Source organism: Notamacropus eugenii, chromosome 6 (genome assembly GCF_028372415.1).
Source record: "Notamacropus eugenii isolate mMacEug1 chromosome 6, mMacEug1.pri_v2, whole genome shotgun sequence".
In the NCBI taxonomy this organism is placed as follows: Eukaryota; Metazoa; Chordata; class Mammalia; order Diprotodontia; family Macropodidae; genus Notamacropus; species Notamacropus eugenii.
The window spans coordinates 137,249,339-137,273,536 of NC_092877.1; the positions used below are offsets into that span (position 1 = coordinate 137,249,339).

Genomic DNA, 24,198 nt, shown 5'->3' on the forward strand with positions numbered 1-24,198 from the left:
ACCCTGTCAGGAGATTGTTGCAGTAACTCAGGAGACATGACTAGCGCCTAGACTAAGGTGGTAGCTGTGTGAGGGGAAAGAAGGCATCAGAAGCAAAAGACAAGCAGAAACAGCCAGATTTGGCAAGTGATTTGGATATGTGAGGTAAGGGACAGTGAGGAGTAAAGGATAATACTAAAATTTTGAGATAGGGTGACTGAAAGAAGAGTATTGTCTTCAAAAGAAAGTTAAATTTGGAAAAGGAGAAAGTTTAGGAGGAAAGAATGAGTCCTGTTTTAGACATGGTGAGTTTGAGACATCTCTAAGACATTCCATTTGAAATGTGTTATGGAGCCATTGGTCATGTAGGAGTGCAGCTCAGAAAGAGAATGAGTGCTGTTATGGGTATGAGGATGAGAGTTAAACTCATGGTAGTTGATAGTGGGACACAACCTTGAATTAGGAAAAAGGAGCCTGAGAAGGAGTAATCAGATAGGTTAGGAGGTAAAGTAGGAGAGAGGAATGTTAGGAAAACCCAGCAAAGAGAGAATATCCAGGAGGAGAAGGTGGTCAACTGGGTCAAATCAGCAAGTCAGAAAGGATGACTACAACCACACATGTATAACTTATATTGAATTGTTTGCCTTTTCAATGAGGGTAGGTGGGGATGGAGGAAGGGAGAGAATTTGGAGCTCAAAGTTTTAAAAACAAATGTTAAAAACTGTTTTTACATGTAACTAGGGAAGAAGAAAATACTAAATAAAAAGGATGAACAGTGGGACAAAAACAACAGAAAGCCACAATGTGATACTGGCAAGTAAATTCTTTTGCAGTAATACTCACTCCTTTATGTTCAATGGATTACTAAACTGTATGAGGATATAGTCACCAGCTTTTGGAGAGATAGCCCAGAAAATCCCTCTTCTTAGATAAGCATTTTCCAAAGAATAGTGCTCATGGGCTTTTAAAGAAGTACGCAGACTCGCAGGTGGATTGGAATGGAGTGGATATGATTCCAGTTTTCCAAAATCAGCATCCTATAACCAAAAAGGATAATGAATTAAAATATATATATATATGTCTTTGCTTATGTTATGCAAATACAGAGTTTAAAGTAGTCTATAGGTATTACCCAGAAGTTCCAGACATTATTTGCCTACCACTCACTTTCAAAAAAACTTACTCAGCACCCCCCAAGAAATCTACTTTCTTAACCCTTTAGCATTTTTAAAAATTCGTGTCATTTCAAAAAAATATAAAATATATGTGTGTGTGTATATATATATATATGTACATATATATTAAATGACACATCTTAAATTTAATAATTTATTGTAAATTTTGGGGCTTTTTCCTGCATTGAAATTTTGATGATGCAAGATTTCACCATGTAATTACATCGTATCGTACTGTAAGGGAGTCATTACATGCACATATTCCTGTCGATGTATGCTGGGCTTCCCAACTGTGCATGATACACTCTCCTGTCGACACTTGCTTGTTAAGACCTGTCAGCAGACTTGACCACTGATCAGTTATAACTTGCATTTTCTGTGTTCATTTGGAAAATAATGTAATCACTGTGACTTTAACTCTGTCACACAATGAATGAAACATGTACAAATGGTCTTTCAAAATTTTCTTATCTTCCTCTTTCCTTATGCTTCCACTGCCCCTTTCTTTTTATTCAGCACCCCCCAACTGCACACAAGGCTACTAATGCCCCCCTGCCCATTGTTCCAGTGCCCCCATAGGGGGAGTATCGCCCATTGTGGGAACCTATGGGTGTTACCGAATGCACATACTTTCTTCTTGTACTTGGTGTGTATAATGTGTGTGTGTGGGGGGAAACCCTTGAAATTATTGTAGCATAGCTAGAGCTAGGAAACAGAGGATCTGGATTCTAACTCTGGTGACTGAACAAGTCACTTAACTGCCCTATGTCTTAATTTTCTTAACTGTATAATGAGGGGGCTGGACTGGATGACCTATGATATACCTTCCAGCTCTATAATATGCATAACAACAAAATCAGAATCAGTATGGGAAATTGTCAAAAGCCCAAAGAGAATTCAATTCAACAGGTACTTACTGGGTTAAGATAACACAAATACAAAAAAAAAAATAGTATAATTACGGTTTTTTATTTAAAATTTGATTTTTTAAAAAATGCTGAATTTAAATGCCAAAGAAGTGAGAACATTTCCCTATAAAAAGCAGAACATAAAAAGAAAATTCTACATGAGGGCATGAATCTCAAATTCAAATCAATTGCCTTTTAAAATATATGATAAATTCTATAGTAAATTTCAAAACTGTCCTATTAACCTGTGTTTCCTTCTGTCCTCTTGTGCTTTTAACAAGGTGTTACAACGATCCTCCCCAATTAACTTGACAAAGTAAAAAAAAAAAAGAAAAAAAACACCTTGCCATAAATAATAAGCAAGTAAAATAAATCCTCAGTGGCTAGGTTCAGAATTTACGTCCCTCTGTCCTCTCCAAGTGGTGGTAGGTAACATGCCTCATCATAAGTGCTCCAGAGGCATGGCTGGTTATTGCTTTGATTAGAGTTCTAAAGCCTTTCAAAGTCAGTTTTCTTTACAATGTCACTATCCTCGTATAAATTTTTCTCCTACTTCATTCTTTCAGTTCATACAACCCAGGACTCTCTGAAATTGTCTCTTTTATTAGTTTTTGTGGAGGAATAATATAACTTTATATTTACATACAACCATTTTTTGGCCTTTTCCCAATTTTTCTTTATGATTTTTTTGAAATATGTAATGTCTAGGATCTTTAAAAAAATGTAGTTTTTAGAAATTCCATTGATTCTTAAATTATCTCTCCTTGACCTACTTTTCAAATCGGTTTTCTACACATACTGATTTTATTTTAATATTTCTTCCTTTTTCATGGAATCATTGGTGTGTGTGGTCCATTCAAATTTTCAGTAAGCCTATTTCTTGGGTGATGGCACAGTGTCTAGCACACAGTAGGTGCTTAATAAATGCTGGCTGTTGGACAAGACTACTTTTCCTCCAAGTTTTTCTTTAAGAGCTTTTTATTTTTATTTTTTTTAATATTTCACTTCTATTTTAGGTATTTATAAAGGCCTTGTTGAAAATCCAACTTTTCCTTTAAATCTCTGATTATATTTGTTATGAAGTTAAATTTGGAATAGTTTTTGTCAAGTTTCGTTTTGTTTGTTTGTTTGTTTTTTTAATTAAATCATCCCTCCAGCTTTAGCTCATGAATTAGGATTCTATTCCAGGGCAAGGAAACAGCAGGCCCTGCTTGGTCTTGCTCTTCTGGATTCCTGCACCGTCTCTGACTATTGAGATTAGGCCTCAGTCTCTGATTTTCAGGTCCAACGTGGCATTTCAGGGTAGTGTTAGGGACTTCCGACTCTCTGGGCCTGGGCTGCCTTGGCAACTGCTTGTGGCCTGCTGGACGTTTCTAACAACCCTGTGGCTTCCCCCCAGGAAACAGAACTTTCAAGGTCACACATGTCCCTGGCTATCTCTGGTCATACCTTGAAGCTACCCTGCCCTGGGTCGACTTGCTGGGGTTGAAGCAGAGACTGTTGACTTTTTGTGTCCTTCTGGGGAGGAAGAACTCACTACTGTTTCTCCTCAGATTTCTTGATCATTATTTGGCCTGATGCAAACTTCAGGGTTTTGCCTGGAGAGATATGTGGAAGCTATGTGGTATCCTCTGAAAATGCTATGAAGTCACATTAAACAGCAACCATTCCCATCTTATTCTTACAAATGAGGAAAACTGAAGCCCAGAGAGATCAAGGAACATTCCAAACAGTGAATTACGAACAGAGCTGTCTTAATTAACCAATGACTTCTCAGACTTCCCCAGGACACAGTGATGTCACTGTCCTTTGAGTTGATGGAACTTAATTTTACTATTTTGTTATTTCTTATTATTTTACTTATTGTTTGTGGCATTCCATTCAGCACATATAACCTTGTTACAGTTCTTGAATATAATATTTTGTTTTTGTGTATTTATGTCTCCCTAACTTCATTTTCTTTGATAGATATGCCTAAAATAAAGACCAGCTCATGCCCAGTATCTCCAGCAGGTAAGGACAACTTAGTAAATGTTTCCATTTTCTGAAGACACTTCATTTATGAAATGAAACTCACATTTATATCAAGCTATAAGGTTTATATAATACTCTTTACAACAAATCGGTGAGGTGGAGACTATAAATAATATTATCTCCTTTTTTACACATAGGTAAATAGAGGCTCAATGGTCAGTCATGTAGCTCCTGAGTGTCAAAAGTGGGATTTGGACCTCATTCTTTTGACCCCAAGCCCAACATTCCTTTTACTCCTAAACTTTTAACACAAAGTGACTGTAATCAAAGCCATCTGATATTTATTAAACAAAAAATGTGAAAAAAAATGGAATAACTTTTAAATTGAAAATATCTTACTTGCAATTTCTGTATTTTTCCAGGCAATGATGAATGTATTCCCATGTGTTGAAAGAGAGAAGGTTTATGTTGAATGCGCAGTTTCTGTTTCTGCTTCTCACATTCAAGCTAGGGGAAGAAGAGAAATCATCTTCAAATGGAAAAAAAAATTAGAGAACTTTAAATGTTTTTAGAAACATTAATTATGATGTATGAGTAATTTACCAATAAGCAATTTCAGTTTATATTTCTTGGATTAGTAGTGAGGTTGGGTATCTTTAGAGAAAAGCCGTACCATCAGACTGTTGGCTGTAAGCTTATGCTCCTAAATTCTCAGCTACGTAGACCTCTATTATCCAGCATTCCCTAGCTGTGGAATGATAGTTACAGTTTGAATGTTATTTCTTCCATTAGACTATGAACTCTTCGAGGGTAAAGACCATCTTTTACCTTTCTTTGAATTCCCAGTGCTTAGCACAGTGCATGGTCCACACTAGGTGCTTAATAAATGTTTGTCAACCGACTGAGATAACCCCATGCCATTGCTTTGAATGGTCAAATAAAAATTACATTCAACATACTTTTGACAGTAAATTTTTGTTGTTTAGTCATTTCAATTGAGTCTGACTTTTCATGGCCCCATTTGGGATTTTCTTGGCAGATACTAGAGTGATTTGCTATTTCCTTCTCCAGATTATTTTACAGATGAAGAAACTGAGGTAAACAGGTTGAGGTGACTTGCCTGGGGTCAGACAATTAGGAAGTGCCTGAGGCTGGATTTGAACTCAAGAAGATGAGTCTTCCTGACTCAAGCCCAGCACTTTATCCACTGCACCACTTAGCTGCTCTGCCTGTTGCATCACTGATGCTTAATAAGCTTAGTAAGCTTCCTTGTTATGTTGGAATACCTTACGCTCAATAAGAGGTAATTTATTTATACTTACTTTAATAAAAACTACCAATCTTTACATGCTGTTTTGGTTTATAAAACACTTCCACATTCATTGTTTCCTTGGTCTTAAGGTCAGTCTGTGAGGTTCACAGCATAGGAATTGTGAATCCTCTTTTAAAGATGATAAAACTGAAGTTTAGGAAGGTTATTACCTGCCCAAGGGGACTCAGCACTTGGACCTCCCTGCCAATAACTGGGATTGCAGAGACAGGTAGGAACTTATTTCACCAAAGGAAACTACATGTAATTTAAGAAGTATTACAGAGTGGCGAAGTCTCCAAGAGGCTAGGCCACTCACCCTGGATCATATGGATCATTAAATGTCTGAGATAGGATTTGAAGTCAGCTCTTTCTGATTCTAAGTTCAGCCCTTTATCTCCTTTACAAAAATGCCAAACTCAAATAGAATTGAGGGTCACTAGACTATACACAAGGATCCCTGACAGCCACATATTGACTTAGAAAAACACATATTAACATTATCTATATTTTACTGGATTTTTATTTATTTTGTTAAACGTTTCCCAATTATTTTTTAATCTGTTTTGGCCACTGATGCTTCTGCCCCACACCATAATGCTTCTCTAACAAGTCATATAAGCAGGCAACAACTAACTCTGGAGAAGGGGTAAAATTCCATATGTAGCAACAGCAGACTTGCAACTTTCCTCATGGAGGAAAATGTCAGTCAAAAACAACCCGGTGTACTCAGAAAGGTTCTAAGGCTTCACTCATTTCATTAGATATAAATAAAGGGATGTGTAAAGCAGAACTAAAAAAAGAAATCTGCTAATTTACATCTAAAATATGTAATTCCTGAGAAATGATTACTTGGTTTAATAAATAATAGAATATTAGATTACATGATTCCTGGTCTTTCCTCACTTCCCTAATAACTTCATGGGATTTCATTCTTCTTTTTTCCCTTTGTCTTATGCTAAAGCTGCACCTGAAAAAAAATTTAGTGGCTCTGTCAGGTTCTACAAAAACTTAAAGTTTCTTCTATCTCAAGGTAGCTGCTTCTCCTACTGGGATGTATACTATATCCTGTCCAGATCTTTTACCTGCTTTAGATTTAGAAAATGGAATTCCTTTTAACACAATAATGTGTCCTCCACTGTCCCAGTCACTTGTGAACATTTTAAATATTGTAATCAGTTCTTAAGACTCTCTCTCTCTCACTCTTTCTCTCTTCCCCGCCCCATCACTCCACCCCCTTCATCCATAGACAAGTACTCAGAATGAGGACAAAAGAAAAGAAGAAAATGTGGAAGAGGGGCTACTTCCCTAGTGGCATTTTTAGAGATTATCAAGATTTTGGGGTGATAAAAGTGGAGATCTCGGAACCAATCAACCAACATTTATTAAGCACCTATTATGTGCCAAGTATTGTTCTGGGTGCTGAGAATAACTCAGGCAAAAAAAAGCAGTATTTACTCTCAGAGTTGACTTTCTTGTGGATTACTTACTTGATAGATTAATAATGATCAGAAACTATAGTTTGGGTTTAAAAAGGTATCAGGTGGTAGTAGACAGCATGAGGAAGGTGGTGAGGGGTTGGACTTCAGAAAGGTTGCTCCCTTTGAGCTCTAGATGTTAGGAACTTGGCACCCTTCTCCTGTTTTTCTCCCAGTTAATGTTACATTGCTAACATTTTCCAGAAAGCAAGTTGATTCTGTTTTTACAAAAATTGAAGATCATGGATTTGGAGTCGGAAAGGATGTTAGGTACCATCCACTCCAACCTCTGCTTCTTATAAATGAATTAAATGAATAAACTGAGGCCCAAGGAAAAGTGACTTGTGTGTTTACTAGTAATCTCTGGTGCCTCTTGAGGAAGTCACTTAATGTCTCAGAATAAGAGAACTTTCTCAAAAATTCTAAGTTGCAGAGAAGGTACTAACTTTTATCACTAGGAGGTCTTCTCATCCAGGGTTCCCTATACAAGTGAAATAATGAGTTTAGTCCCTGATCTTATCCTAGGTACCTACAGCGTGAAGGGCATTGTGCTAGGCACTGAGACTACAATGATGAACATAAACATTCCCTGTCCTCAAGAAATACCATTTACAAGGTAGATAAAATATGCACACAAATAGGTCAATACAAAATACTGGAGAAAAGTGAGATTGGGGGCACTAACAACCGAGAAAATCAGGAAAGGCCTCTTGTCAATGCTGTCTGTTTCCATTTCAGCAAGGCATCCAACATGACTGGTGACATTTTCTTAACTCAATAGTGTCACATTATTTTGTCAACACATACTTGGTGTCCTATAAAACAAAGAAATACTCACATGATTGTTTTCTGGATGACATATTTTCACATAGAATATATGATCCAAAAGCCAGTCTATGGGTTTATCTTTATAGAACATTATTAAAAATTGTACTATCAAAGGTAGGTCTTTGGTTCTAAACAGTTTTCCTGTGGGTAGAAAAGAACTAATCCAGTTAATTATATAAACTATACATATCCACACACATATATAACCATCAAGTAATTAATCAATATTTATTATGCACCTACACTAAGTCAGGAATATAAAAAGCAAAAACAATAGTTCCTGTCCACAAGGAGCACTTACATTCTACTGGAGAAATCAACATGAGCACAGATAATTCAATATAAAATATATGCAAAGAAACTTCAAGGGAATTTTAGGGGGAGGCAGGAACAGCTCAGAGGATTAGGAGAGGTTTCAGGTAGGATGTGGTGCTTGTGCTGAGCTTAGAAAGAAACTTTAGCCATAGATCATTCATCATCAGGATAGAATGAGAAATGACCTAAAGGTAATTTTTTTTTTTAAAGAATTCCCTTAAATATAAAGTTAAAGCAACCTGAGGCTAGTATAGATCCAGTTGCAGTACAGGGGGAAGAGAATGATTGAAGACCCTTGGATTGAGTCTCAAAAATGCCCTACAACCTTGGATAAGTTAATTCACTTGTCTAGGTCTCAAGTTTCTTCATTTGACTAATGAGAGAGTTACACTAGAGGACTAAACTTAAAGATTCCTTCCATCTCTAGAACCTTCTCATTTGTTTCTTCCCTCAGGGTTAAGACACTATCTTTTGAGATCATTGTTTGATGAATTTTGCAAGAGACAATAACTTCTAGAAAATATGACTAAGCCTTAGAATTCAAGTCTCAGTTCCTCATTTTGGGAGTAATCAGATGTTTACTTGGATGCTTCACTGGATGACTGACCACACTGCCACGCAAACAGCAAAATATTGATTTCTGTTCATCCTGTGTATGTCCTGAGCATGGCCTCCTACAGATCCCCTAAAGAGGTTCCCTTCCTCATATCAATGTGAGCCTTCCCTGAATTCTCCTGACATCCAAATGATACCAATAGAAAGGATGCAAGTTTCTTGAGAATGGGGACTATTTTGGGGGGGGGGGGGGGAGGGTTTCTATAGCACCTAACACAATGCTTGACACATAGGAGGTGCTTAGTAAATAAATGCTTACTGAATTACATTCATATGATCTATAAAAGACACAGCTCCCTCCATAATGAGAATACTATGTGAATGAACCAGGTTAAGGCATACTTACTGCCAGGTTTTTGATATTATACCACATTTTTTTTTAGGGGAGGAGAAGTGAGGCTGGTGACCTGCCCAGCCCTCCTTCACTCAAAACAAAGTCAAGTGCAAGTTATGTCATCGCTTCTCTGATGGCATGGTCTTCTTCAGCAACAAAGGACAAACATGACATTTTTTAGACTAGATTTACATTTGAAGACTTATTTTGAGTGAAGCACAGAATTGTTTTAATATTTTTATATTAAAATCTAGTAACAGCTAGCATTTATATAGCGATTTGAGATCTGCAACTTAAAAGACAATATTATTTATTCCTGGGTTCCCTTCCTGATCTCATGTTCCATGTATATGAGCTAGAACTTACATAGCTGTTTGAAGGAAAGGATAGATGGACACACCACCACCATCACCACCACCACCTCTTACCCAGTTGTTGGCCATGTAGGTTATTTATAGTTATTTGCCATTAAATATGAAGTCATCACAAATATCTGTGTATAGCTATGGCTTATTGCCCCTTTGAAAAAACATCCTTAGAAGAATAGTTTTAGTATAAAATCATGGGTAAAAGCAGCATATGGTTAATTTTCTATCATTATATATCACCAGATTACTTTCCCAATAGATACAGCTTCAATTCACAGCCTCACCAGCAGGGTGATTGCCTCATGATAGACTTCTAACTTTGTTAAGGTCGTGTTGGCCAACACACAAGTCATCTAATCCATTGTTATGGTCATATGTGAAAGTGGTATGAGTATGTATGTATGTATGTAAGTATATGTATGGGCATGCAGGCATACATACATACATAAAAAGTTTCCTTTACCAGTAATCAAAAGTCAAGCTCAGCGGCCTATAATTTATATACTATATTCTTTCCCCACATCCTTTTTTTAAATCAGAACATTTTCTCTTCTCTAGGCTTGCCTTATTCTTTCCTATGCAATGACATCAGTTGAACAAATGGTCTCTTGTTGTGGTTTGGTTTTTGGTACTTTCCAGTCCAGGTCATCCTTAACAGAGAAATCAGAAGCAAGACAACAAAACAGTCAGTCCTGCCTTTCTTTTCTGTCATTCATCGCCTCTCATTTCTTTTGAATAGCAGTTCCGTTCCTTTCTTTGGTCACTATCACTTCCCTAACATAGCAAAATGGAGCCAGCATTTTTCATGATTCTGGATGTTTCACAGCTAGGTTTAGAGTGGACAGAGTCCTAGACTTTGTGTTAGGAGGGACTTCAGTTTCCTCATCTATAAAGTGGAGATAATCATAGCACCTCAAGGGTAGTTAGAAGGATGAAATGAAGTGAAGTAAGCACCTTCCAAACCTTAATATACTTTATTAATGTTGGCTCTTATTTTTATTATGGTGGAAGCTAGTTGGAAAATAGAGCTTAATACCAGGAATTTTTCCTTTGACATTTTCAAGAATATATCTGCCTAAAAAATCCCTACTATTTTGGTTTTCTATATGTGGGTGAGACTGAATTAAATCTCTTTAGACATGGCACACTGTTTTCTTTTTCATCCAAAAAAAAATCTAGGCATATTAGTATTATTTGGAATACCAGTATCAGAGGTTTCTGTTAAAATAGCCAGTTTTATTGAAACTATTTCTTGTTATGTCCATATTGTTTGCTCAATACTAAGTCCCTTCTTAAATTCTAAGAACTCTCAGGATTAATGGCTATTAAAAAAACCCACAACAACCCAAAATCTTGGCTTCAACAAAACAGAGAAATTACTTACCAATAAACCCAAGTTTTGAGAATTCCAGTACAAGCCAATCAGAGGTCTGAGAGTTTTGCATAAATGCAAAATTCTTCACTGCCATAAAGTACCTTGGTCTGGCTATGATATCGTCTTCTAGCTGGAAAAAAAGGCAATACTCAAATGACATTCGTCCTTCAGGGACTGTGATAAATAAGTAAAATGAACTTTAAGTCTGAAAGGCAATTACATGCTTTCACGGGACCAAAGTGAGAATACAATCCAATGAGGGATTACGCTATCGGTTTTATTTTCACACTCACCTAAAGAGCTGTGAATTTATTTTCTGAGACTGAAAGTAGACAGGCTAAACAGCTATCCTTTTTTCCCAGTCATTATCATTCAGAGACAAATTTTCTTCCATTTATTTTCATTCTCATCCTTGTATTTCTAAGTAATGGAGTACCATACATAAAACTGCCCTGGTGAAAGAACCTGATATTATTTCTGTTAGATATCACCATATGTGCAAGGTTCAAGTAGTTTGGCTGCTAAGCATTTTTTATATAGGCAAAAGGGTAATGGAACTGAACTGGGTGATTTCACTAGAGCTGTTTTTTGTCCTTCGTGGAAACCAAATAAAACTCACATAAAGAGGTTTAGACCTCCATGACTGAAGCCTCAAAGGCAGAGAAGCAACTTTACTAACTAGGAAACTAGAATAGAGGCTGAGAGGACTCATAAAGGAGGAGAAAATGCCCAGACAGCATGATATACAGAATGTAGCACTAGATTTGGAGTTAGGAAGAAAAGTGTTCAAATTCTACCTCGGACTCTCATTGTAAGACCCTGTGGAAGTCACTTAGCTTTTTCGATTCTTAGTTTCTTTGTTTGTAAAATGGGGGAGCTGGATCGAAGCTCACTTTCAACTCTAAATTCTTGACCCTATGATAGTAAAAGTATATCTAACTGGATCAGTCATATGACCAACAAGATGAAGGGCTAAACATTGTCTGGTTTTCACAACCTCTCAAACCTCAACAAAGTAGAAATTATTTGCCACAGATAAAGCTATTTTAGCAACCCCCATGGTCCAGGACACTAAAAACCCAAAAAGAACGTAAAAAAAACCTCTCTATGAATTAATGCCTTCCTTGAGATCACTCAAAACATCCTCCCTGACTGACCACCATGTTACCAGTCACAAGACAGCACTACACAACCCAATCCATAAACTGCCAAGAAAAAAATTGTGCAACTCTTTCCCTCTCCCTCTTTCCATGTTGGAGAGATCCAAGCTACAAACTGTAAAAACTAGCCAGAATCCAGGAAATACAGGGAATGGAACAGGACAATAGGAGGCAGTGCAGAGTCATTTGTCATTTATGTAAAGATCTTCCCCAACTATTAATAGGCCTCAGGTGAAGCTCACCAAGGAAAGTTTGATTGGGAGGCTTGTTTGGTAAGGCCAACACCTTTTGTTAATTGTTAATGAGGCACTAGGTCCTGAGGGTCTTGATGCCCTCTAGTTCTGAAAAGTGTATATATACTCTGAGGTGAGGTTCTGCTTTGGGGCTTAGTCTTTGGAAGAAGGTTGGTATACCAGATGAGACTCTGGGTAGCTGTTAAGGGGCCCACCACCCCCACCTCCTTTGAAAACTCAGAAGTTGGTGCTTCTCTTTCTGGTAACTACATATGTATGTAATGATCAGATAGCTGGATCTGTTTGTTGATCTGTGATGTATATATTGCTTATGGTCAGACAGTTATAAGCCCTGTCTGTTGGTCTTTATTTCTGTTTGTATTTTCTCTATTGGCATATGTGATTAAAGAGGGGCAACTAGGTGGTACAGTGGTTAGACCACCAGTGTAGGAGTCAGGAGGACCTGAGTTCAAATCTCAACTCAGACATTTGACACTCACTAGCTGTGTGACCTTGGGCAAAGTCACTTAACCCCAACTGCCTCATCCTGGGTCATCTCCAGTCTCTTGATGAATATCTGGTCGCTGGATTCAGATGGTTCTGGAGGAGAAGTGAGGCTAGTGACCTTCACAGCCCTCCCTCACTCAAAACAAAGTCAAGTGCAAGCCATGTCATCATGTCTCTGATGGCATGGTCTTCTTCGGCAACAAAGGATGAACACACACACACGCGTGATTAAAGAAGATTGTTGACCCCTCAAAAGTTGCTTTCTTTTTAGAAAAGCTGATCTAAAACCCTGTGCTAACAGGCCATCCTGGATGGGTCAGGGTGCTTGTTGCTCTTTAGGCCTGAGAAAAACAACATCCAGCTAGTTCTGTCTGCCCAAACATCATTGGGGGCAGACACCTTGGGTGGGATACCATGAATTGCCAAGTATGGGAAGAGGCTGGGACACTATGAAATCCAGCCTCCAGGGAAAGTACCATAAGAGGTAGGAAGTCAGATAGTGAGCAATAGGGTAGGAAATGGGGAAAAGGATTGAAAACTACTAAAGATCTTAGGAAGATGAAAACTTAAAGACCTTAAAAATAAACAGATAAATCAACAGGGATAACACTGACACCAGATGAAAATGTAGATTTCAGATCTAATAAACAAGTTCAGGCATATCAAAATACTGTAAAACAAAACTCCATATATGATGAGAGAGAAGAATTTGGAATTCATGAAGAACATGGAACCACAACATGTTGTTCTTGAGTGATTTAAAGGAGAAATGAAAATTATGAGAACACATTTTATGGCCTACACAGCAGAAATTGTTGGTAGACTAAAAAAATTTGAATCTGCAATGGCAAGTCTCACCAAAGAAACAAAGGAGAGAACAACTCATTAGAAAAACAAATACAAAGAAGTGAAAGATCATCCAGAAAGAGAAATGAAAAGTAGTATCACCAAAGGAAAACATGCTCTCTATATTGACCTCGAAGATAGCATATGCAGAGACAACCTGAGGATTATTGGTCCCCTAGAAGTCAAAGAAACTGAATATTATAATACAAGAAATAGTACAAGAAAACTGCCCAGAACTCCTGAACAAAAACGGAAATACCACTTGAATGAATGCATAGATCAACTCCAGAAAACAAAAATAAAAAACAAGACTCCCAATGTGAAGACTCAGGGTGTCTTAAATTTATCAATTCAATTCAGAAACAACAAATTCTGCAAATGACCAGGAAAATGACATCCAAATGCAAAGAGAAGGAAAATTCCAATAACACAAGACTATTCTAAAACCACCAGAAAATGTAAGAGGGAATGGAATTAGGTGTTCTGAAAAAGAACAGAGCTCAAAAGCAGCTGCCAGGGCATCAACAATATGGTGACAACTGGGAGACCAGACCAGTAAGAGAACTCTTTCTAAATATACACAGGGAGACAGAAATAAAGGCAGAAGTTGCATGGTGGTAATGGTAGAGAGGTAGTCCTTGGCATTAGGAATAAAACCTCACAATTTCCCACTTGTAAGTGAATCGATGTTTTTCATGGGACATTTTCCCCCTCCATCTTACAGATGGAGAAATGAAGGACGAGGGGAAGTCCATTTGTCAATGGAATCAATACAACCAGGATTATTGGCTGTGTTCAGTGATCTAGCAGTTCCACAACTGATGGCCAATGGTCAAAAGCATCAGACCTCGCTCACCATTTGTCTTCCTTCCAGCTCAGCAGCTGTTAACCATTTCCTCATTCCTTCTCCACTCTACAGAGGAAGTTTTGGTTTGAAGAGGGAAGAAAAAGCTCTTAAGTCTCAGCAAAGCAGAGCCTCAGGCTACTAAACAAAAAGCCATTTCCTTTTCCCCCCTAGAGAATATTTCCACTTATAAAGTGTTGCTTCTTCAATTTATGACTAAAATTTCCCTGTTGGCCCAATATTTATAATAGAAATGAAAACACTGCTTATAAGTATAATGTCTCCACACCTGAAACTTATTAATCCAAATATTTCATTGGAGGTATTTGGGGGAAGGGGAAAGTGTTGGCTCATAAATTGTTTGGTAGTCTATTTTTTATAGCTCTCACAAGCCCTCTGTGAGTATAACATTGCACTTCAGTTCAACGACATGTTAATAGCCCTAAAATAAACATTTTCAGCTTTTAGTATTCTGCAGGGGGAAATTCATACAATCTACTTTTATCTGGTACAGGCTGTTTATATCACTGTATTTTGAAGGAATTTTTAACAGGATTTGCCCAAGTTCACACATGTAGAAAAACAGGGGAAGTATTCAAATCTCTGTCTCTCACTCACTCTCTCCCCTCCACACAGTTTCTACTTAGTTCTATGCACATTGTCTCCCTTTTTAGACTGTAAGTTCCTTCAGGACAAAAATTGTTTTTGTTTCTTCCTTGTTTCCCCAGTGCCTTGCACCATGGTTTACACATAACTAGTGCTTAATAAATGCTTGCTGAATTTTGAATTTTGTGCTTCCACAAAATCCCTGTGGCTAGGCAAATAAAAATTAAGCCACATCTTTGTATTCACTTATGAAAATATAACATAACTAATTTCCATTTCTGTTTGTATTTTTATCTTATTTTTCTTGATTTATTGTGTTTATATATATGCACATATATATAATATTATATTTTTATATCATCCTCATTTCCTAATTAATGGAGCCTCCTCTCCCCAGGGAACCATTACTGAGACTTAAACTTTTCAAAAAAAAAAAAAATCAGAAAAATCAATCAATACATCCAACCATGTTTGAGTCTATATAATATTTTACATTTCCTATCTCTACAAAGAGGGGAGGAGGGTTAGGTTATATTTTCCATGCCCAAGTTTGGTCATTTTATTCACCCAGTATTTAGTTTCTTTTTTTATTTGTTTTTAGCTATTGTGGATGCTATTTTCTAGGTTCTATTTCTTTCACTCTGTATTAGTTCTTATAAGTCTCTTGATGCTTGTCTAAATGCGCAGTATTTCCCACAGATAATCCTGTTCTACAATTTTTGGCCATTCCCCAATGGATAGACATCTACTTTGAAGCCATTAAGTACCTACTATGTGCTATATACTTGGAAGAAAGCAAGGACCAGGAGGAAATAGGGAAGAAGCTATCTTGTCGCAAAGTGTTTCTTTAGCTACTGCCCCAGTTATTGTCTAAGGATGAACCTCATGGAGACTCACTGGCCAATCAGGTTTCTGAAGGAGGACACTGAAGAAGACTAGAAGAATGAACTCACTTAGTGGCCTATCAGGACAAGAAGCCTTTAAATAAATGTTGTTTCATGTCTCCTTAAGCCCTCAGAGCTATGAATTCATTGCCTCAGCAGTAGCTGCTCTGAAAGGGTCACTCCTTGGACAAGCTCTTTTCCATAAGGGACTTCACTGTTTAGATATGGCCACTGACACGTTATGCCATCCAGTTAGGAAGAAAAAAACAAACTAGGCGTCTCCTTACTACAGAGACCCTGGAAAAGTCTTTCTTTGCCATTCTTAAAATCATGCCCAATATTATGGAACAATGAGGTACCTCATAGAAGTGCAGGGGGGATAAAGGATATCTCTCTCACCATTTCACTCAACGACATCTAGAAGCTGTAGATACATGGGAACAAAGCTGGAGGATAAGGATCCTGGGACAGTAAGGGGCTATGGAGCTTGACATATGATTTTCCAAAGCTAGTACTCAACATGGAGACTGTTTAATCAGGGCAGCCAGGAGACTGGCTCCCTGCCTGCGACTTCAACCTAAATTACATGGGGGAAATCCTTTGGCAAATTAATCTGTTAGATTTCCTTTCTTGCAAGCTAAACACTGATGCACAGTCTGGAATGGGTTGGAACCATAACAGAATTCTGTCTCTGTCTCAGGTCCTGAACCTCTCTGGAATTTTTCTCCTCACCCAGGGCCCTGAGATATTCCAAAGTATTCTGAAACAAACAAGTCAAAGTCAACCAGCAGGGGGCTCTCTGTCATTGTCAATGGTGACATCCATGCATAGGGTAGATCTCAAGAGTGAGAGACCAAAACAACTTTAGTCATCACGTAATTCCTGAGAGATGGTCAGAGAACAGTTTGACCTGAGACAGAAACACAGGCAATGTCTTTGGCCAGAAAATATGGTTGGAAGGACCAGCTGGCATGGGGATGACAGCTGTAGTGCAATGGACCCTGGCAGCTTCCATAGAGATATTTTGGCCAGTTTTAGGTCTCTAAAACAATGTGGCCACACCACCATAAGATGAGAAGCAGTACACTTCCCCAGGTTATGGAAATTTGACTGTTGTCTCCAGGAACATGCCTGGAAGGCACTCCCTCTTCTACTCGGACTCTTAAAATCTCCAGTTTCCTCCAGATCTCAGGCCACAAGACTCCAACTCTGAGAAGCCTTGCCCAAGTGCCCTTATCAGCAGTATTCTTAATGAATGTGTGTTGGAGTGGACTAAATGCATTTGAAATACTATGAACTGTCAGGGAAAGGGGTGCCATAATTTAGAGAGTACTAACACTTTGTAGGAATGAGATGCAATGTTAGTTCTATCAGACAATAACTCTTAGTTAGAAGGAAAAGAAGGTGCTGATGGCAGATTTTTCAAATAAGAGACATCTATGAAATGAAATCAGGAAAAAAGACTCAATGAACCAATCTATGAAAGCATTTGTAATGCTGTTTATGGGATGGTAAATTAAATCTGCATGCTCAGGGCTCTTCAGTATGATGGAATCCTAATAAAGCTGCTCCCAGCCCCAAAATTCTAACTTCCTTATAAGCCCCATTGAATAGTAGGCATGTCCTGAATTACCCACACAATCTGGCTTTAAACACACTTCAGTTTTTGCACATCCAAACCCAATGCAACCAAGATTAGGAGGGAAGCAGAAAACTGGGAAAGAATTTTTGCAACTAGTGTCTGTGATAAAGGCCTTATTTCTAAAATATATAGAGAACTGAGTCAAATTTACAAGAATACAAGTCATTCCCTAATTGATAAATGGTCAAAGGATATGAACAGGCAGTTTTCAGAGGAAGAAATTAAGGATATCTATAGTCATATGAAAAAATGCTCTAAATCACTATTGATTAGAGAGATGCAAATCAAAGTAACTCTGAGATACCACATCATACCTACCAGATTGGCTAAAATGACAAAACACACAAAGATGATAAATGTTGGAGAAGATGTGGGAGAGTTGTAACACTAACTCATTGTTGATGGAGCTGTGAGTTGATCCAACCATTCTGGAGAGCAAGTTGGAACTGTGCCCAGAGGGCTACAAAAATGTGCATACCCTTTGACCCAAAAATACCACTTCTAGACTGTATCCCCAAGAGATCATAAAAATGAGAAAAGGTCCCACATGTACAAAAATATTTATAGCAGCTCTCTTTGTGGTGGCCAAAAATTGGAAATCAAGGGGATGCCCATCAATTGGGGAATGGCTCAATAAATTATGGTATATGAATGTAATAGAATACTATTGTGCTATAAGAAATGATGAACAGGAAGACTTCAGAGAGGCCTGGAAGGACTTATATGATCTGATGCTAACTGAAAAGAGCAGAACCAGGAGAACTTTGTACACAGCAACAACTACAGTGTGTAAGGAATTTTTCTGGTAGACTTAGTACTTCATTGCAATGCAAGGACTTAAAAAATTCCCAATGGTTTTTTTTAAGGCAAAATGCCTTCCACATCCAGAGAAAGAACTATAGAATTCAATCACCAGAATGTAGCAGATCATTTTCTTTTGTATTATGTTTTGGTTTGTTATATGATTTCTCCCATTTGTTTTAATTTTTCTACACAACTTGACTATGGTGAAAATATATTTAATAGAAATGTACGTGTAGGACCTATATAAAACTGTATGCCATCCTGGGGGGAGGGGAAAAAATCTAAGTTATATATATGGTAGTGATTGTAGAATACTGAAAATAAATTAAAAAAATAAACACCCTTCAGACCCCCAGACTCAATATAGCCACTGCCCTTGGCTAACCACTGCCCTTGGCTAACCACTGCCCTCAGATCCAACTCACATATTTGAATAAGTATGTTCTTGTAATCAACCACAATCACATCACCTATTTAGGCCAAGACAGGACCATAATGCCTAACTAGCCATCTTGACTGGACAGGACCACAATAGCCAGCCAAATGGAGGGCAGCATGACCAGAAGATTTAACCACGAAACCAAAGAAGGGACCACTCCCCTATTATGTAATCCCTTGACAAAGCCCTCCTGCATTTTTAATATTCATAATTTCTGTTATGTCATTGCATCTTTACACTATAAAAATCCATCTTGCTTTCTCTGAAGTTGCTGGCTCCTCTTGAAACTTAGCCTGCTTCATGAGAGGTGTTGATCACAATAAATGTCTAGAATATGTAAGCCACTTAAGACTTGCCTCAAAAGATGTTCCTTAGCCAAAGTGAAATTATAATCATGTTTGAAACCTGGTTATTGGAACTTGCCATTTTTAGAAGGTATGGGGCTATTAATTGACTGTTCTTCTGAGTCTAACTCCAGGTATGGGTAGCAAGAAAGGCAGTCTGAGCCTCCAATCCATGATGCCAGTAAGCTGGTGAGATGCTGGTATGAACTGCAAAAGGTGATCTCAAGGGTGGGAGAGCAGCTGTTCAGTCTGGGCTGAGGTAGGTAGGATTCTCCTGACTCAGTTTTCCCCAATGACACCTGGCAGACTTTAAGCCTGACTGAATGCAAGTGGACAATCTAATCCTGACTGGAACTGACATGAAGCTGGGGAGATGTTGTATCCCTGCAATGTCCTACTCTTGGAGGCAATTTCCTACAGTCAAAAGGTTTGTAAGCTTAATAACAGATCTATTAAATTATAGATTGTTGGTAGGGGAACATCCGAGGCTGTCTAAAATTAAGCTATTAGGTATAGGACGTTAGACCAACAACATTAGGGTCCTTTAATTCTTAGCAATACTGTGGAGACAATTAGATCAAGAGCTTGTGAAGTTAGCAACATAAATATTATTTGTGCCTCAGTTGGTTAATGTTTAAAAAAAAAATTCCTTTGTGGTCCATATTGTAAATGCTTTAAAAAGATATATGACCTGAAAAAAAAATTAATGTCTATACTTGGACTGGAGGTGGTCTGACTCTGAATTCTTTGAGATGGTTCCACCACAACACATCATAAAACCTCAACAAGTAGATGGGCAGCTCTTAGTTAATTTCATTGTCCTTGCCTACTTACACTTCTGCAAATCTTCTGCACCTGCCCTTTTAAGCTAAGATACAAGTAAGAGGGGGGAAACAGCATACACTTTCATCTTATTGGAGTGAGTTGGACTGGATTTAGATTTGGGTTCTGTCATTCAATACACATATTCTATTCTATTCCACCTCCCATCTCTATGGCTTGGCATTGATAGTTTCTCATTCTTGGAATGTTGTCCTTCTTTGCCTCATCTAGTGCAGCGACTAGTTTCCTTCAAGAGCATCTTCTACAGGAAGCCTTTCTTGTTCCTATCAAGTGCTAGTTCTTCCTTATCCAAGACTGTCTTGTAATCTGCTATGCATGTGTGTGTCCTTTCTACATATGCATGTATGCATCTAGAATGCTACCCCCCCCCCCCCCACCAAACACACACACACATTGTGTCTCCCAGTGATAATGCCAGCCCCTTAAGAACAGGAATTGTTCCCGTGACAAAATGTTGAACAAAATAGTATCCTATGGCATGTCACTATAACCCTGACTTCTAGGCTGACTTGAATGCATCTATTCATTGCAACTCTTCAGATTAAAAGGCATAGGACTGCAAGTGAGGCTGCTTGACGGAAAGTGCCCAGTGGCTTCAATGATACTAAAGTGCTCACAGAGTCTCACCTTTTGAATAGCAGTATTCCCCCTACTATGTTCTCTTGGTACAAATAATGGAATGTCACAAGTACAGAGGATTAAAATGAAATATAACTAAAAAGGACACTGAAAAGAGGCACCATGGGGACAACTTGGTTTGTTACCAGAAATTACTCTCATGGAACTAAATAGACTAAAAGACAACAAGACACCTAAAAGCAGAAAAGAATGTGGATGTATCCAAATTGACAACTCAAGAGGCAGTGGAGCACAGTAGAGAGAATCGGGTGCTGCAGAGCAGAAGTGGAAGAGGACCATATCTTCACAGTTACAGAATTGTGTGAGAATTATATAATAAAAGAAGTAGTGGGTGTATGTGTATGTGTGCATGTGGCTTAGTAATAAAAAAGCATGAGTCCATAAAGATTCTCCCTCAAAGATCTCCTAGAGATTTGCCTTCAGTAATTTGTTAACCTTGTATACATTAAGATAAAAAAAAAAAAGATTCCTTGATAGATAAAAGGGGAAAAAAGGAACAAGCATATTTTAAACACCTACTATATGCCAGACACTATTTTTAAGTGCTTTATATATATTATCTTTTGTGATTTTCACATCAACCCTGTGAAGTAGGTGCTATTATCATTTTACACTTAAGGAAACTGAGGCAGACATGCCCAGGATCACACAGCTAGTGTCTGATGCAAGATTTCAACTTAGCTTTTCCTGACTCTATGCTCAGTTTTCCATGCACTATTCCATGTAACTGCCTAAATCACAGAGGTAATGATTGTCTGAATATATCAATCAAGGCATTAAATAGGGAGATAAATATCTTCTAAATATGTTTACCAGTGTCACAGAAGACATGCTACATAAAATATAGATGTAAAAAAGATTCTCTATAAGTGATGAGGTTCCCCAACAAGGGCTAATTGTAAATGACACAGTGCTGATTACATTTAATTGTAGACACTACAGCCCCTCCTTGAAAAGATTTATGGTCATTCAAAAGTATCACAGTGAATAGAGTGCTGGTCTTGCAACTGGAAGGATTTTAGTCTAAATTCTGTCTCAGTCACTTCAAGGAGTGAGGTCCTGGGCAATCCATTTAAAACTTTTCTGCAACTTGAATTTCCAGGAGCCAAGATGGTGGAGTGATCTGTACGTAAGTGCTCTCACCCTCCCATTGTTGACCTTGAAAAACCAAGAGAATACTACCCCAGGAAAAATCCTGGAATAGTGGAATCAGCCAAAGGGGCAAACAGTCTTCCAGCTGAGGTGGCTAGGAAGATCATCAAGGAGAGCCCCTTTTGCTGTGACTGAAGGGGGCCAGTCCAGGGCCAGGGCAGTTCATCTCAATGAACCAGGAGGGGATCCTGAGCCCCGGGGATAGGGGGGCTGGAGCCTGTAAGCACCAACACTAGGACCCTAGCCTTAGGACAGCCAAGGCAATCAGGCAGACACCAGCACAGATGGGGGTTCACCAGCCTCTGAGCCTGCCTGTGCTCTAGCTCAGGGGAGCAGGAGACTGCCTGTGGCCAGGCCACTCCTCCCCCATACCTCACATAGTGAACTTCAGGGCAACCCTGAGGAAACTCAGAAAGACTTCACCTGGCCTCGTCCTTGGCACACACCAGCCATCTCAGTAACAGATAAGCTGCAGCATTCTAGTTGAAAGAACCAAGGTCCACAAAAGACAAAGCACAAGAAACATGGGACAGATCTTCCTGTGCCCCAGAATCAGAGATTCACTTAAAAAGCCAGGAGAAAGGCAATCATCATGAGCAAGAAGCAAACCAGAAAAGCAAAGACCATAGAATCTTACTATGGGGACAAAGATCAAAATATGATTTCAGAAACAGACAGCATTGAGACTTTACTCACATATGAAAGCTCAAAAGAGAATATGAACTGGTCTCAAACCCAAAAAGCATTCTTGGAAGAGCTCAAGACAGATTTTAAAAGCCAAATTAGAGAGGTAGAAGAAAAACTGGCCCATGATTTAAAAAATACAATTGACAAAATGAAAAAAGAATTCACTGAAGAGAACAGCTCCTTAAGTTGGACAAATGGAAAAAGACGTACAAAACCTAACTAGAGAAAGTAACTCCTTAAAAGGAACAACTGCACAAATGGAAAAGAAAATGCAAAACTTAACTGAAGAAAACAATTTATTAAAAATTAGAATTGGGCAAGAAGAAGCTAATGACTCTATGAGACATTAAGAATCAGTCAAACAAAATTTAAAGAATGAAAAAATAGAAGAAAATGTAAAATATCTCATTGGGAAAACAACTGACTGGGAAAAAAGATCCAGGAGAGAAAATCTAAGGATTACTTGTCTCCTAGAAAGCTATGATGAAAAAAAAGCCTGACAATATCTTCCAAAAAATCATCAAGGAAAACTGCCCAGAGGTCCTAGATCCAGAGGGCAAAATAGTCATCAAAAGAATCCACCATTCACCTCCTGAAAGACATTTCAAATTCAACATGCCAAGGAATATTGTTGCAAATTAAAGAACTATCAAGGAGAAAATACTGCAAGCAGCCAGAAAGAAACAATTCAAATATCGAGGAACTATAGTCAGGATCACATAGGACCTTGCAGTTTCTACATTAAAAGATCAGAGAGATTGAAATATGATATTCTGTAAGGCAAAGAAGCTTGGACCATGACCAAGGATCAATTACCCAGCAAAATTGAGCATAATATTTCAGGCAAGGAGATGGACATTCAATGAAATAAAGGATTTCTAGAGTTTCCTGATGAAAAGGCCAGAGCTCAGTAGAAAATTTGATCTTCAAATATAAGACTCAAGAGGAGAGGCATAACAAACCAAAACAACTCTGAGGTACCACATCACACCTATCAGATTGGCTAACATGACAGAACACAAAGATGATAAACGTTGGAGAATATGTGGGAGAGTTGGAACACTAATTCATTGTTGGTGGAGCTGTGAGCTGATTCAATCATTCTGGAGAGCAATTTGGAACTTTGCTCAAAGGGCTACAAAAATGTGCATACCCTTTGACTCAACAATATCACTTCTGGGACTCTATCCCAAAGAGATCATAAAAATGGGAAAGGGTCCCACATGTACAAAAATATAGCAGCTCTCTTTGTAGTGGCCAAAAACTGGAAATCAAGGGGATGCCCATCAATTGGGAAATGGCTGAACAAGTTGCGGTATATAAATGTAATGGAATACTATTGTGCTATGAGAAAACCAAAGGACAGATGAAAAGAATTGAAATTAAAAAAAACTATTGAAGTAATAAATAAAACTAGGAGTTGGTTTTATGAAAACTCAATAAAATTGATAAACCTTTGGTCAATTTGATTCAAAAAAAGAAAGAAGAAAGCCAAATTACCAATATCAAAAATGAAAATGGTGAACTCACCTCCATCAAGGAGGAAATTAAAACAATAATTAGAAATTACATTGCCCAACTGTATCCCCATAAATTTGACAATCTAAGTGAGATGCATGAATATTTAAAAATATATAAATTGCCCAGATTAACAGAAGAGGAAGTTGAATACTTAAATAACCCAATCTCAGAAAAAAAATTGAACAAGTCATCAATGAATTCCCTAGGAAAAAATCTTCAGGGCCAGATGGATTTACAAGTGAATTCTATCAAACATTTAAAGAACAGTTAATTACAATACTGTATAGAATATTTGGGAAAATTGGCAAAGAAGGAGTCCTACAAAATTCTTATTATGATAAAAATAAAGTTCTGCTACCTAAACCGAGAAGAGCCAAAACAGAAAATTA

General features: G+C 38.0%; 1 protein-coding gene across 1 annotated transcript in view; it reads right to left on the reverse strand.

The window, feature by feature from the left end:
* Window positions 1-24,198, reverse strand: part of MGAT4D (MGAT4 family member D) — a 126,276-nt gene that overhangs the window by 7,800 nt on the left and 94,278 nt on the right. The window contains exons 8-11 of the mRNA XM_072621101.1: window positions 10,668-10,788; window positions 7,662-7,792; window positions 4,436-4,543; window positions 823-1,016 (exon numbers count right to left, since the gene is read on the reverse strand). Of these exons, the coding sequence (XP_072477202.1) occupies window positions 823-1,016; window positions 4,436-4,543; window positions 7,662-7,792; window positions 10,668-10,788 (554 nt within the window). The remainder of the gene's footprint in view (window positions 1-822; window positions 1,017-4,435; window positions 4,544-7,661; window positions 7,793-10,667; window positions 10,789-24,198) is intronic.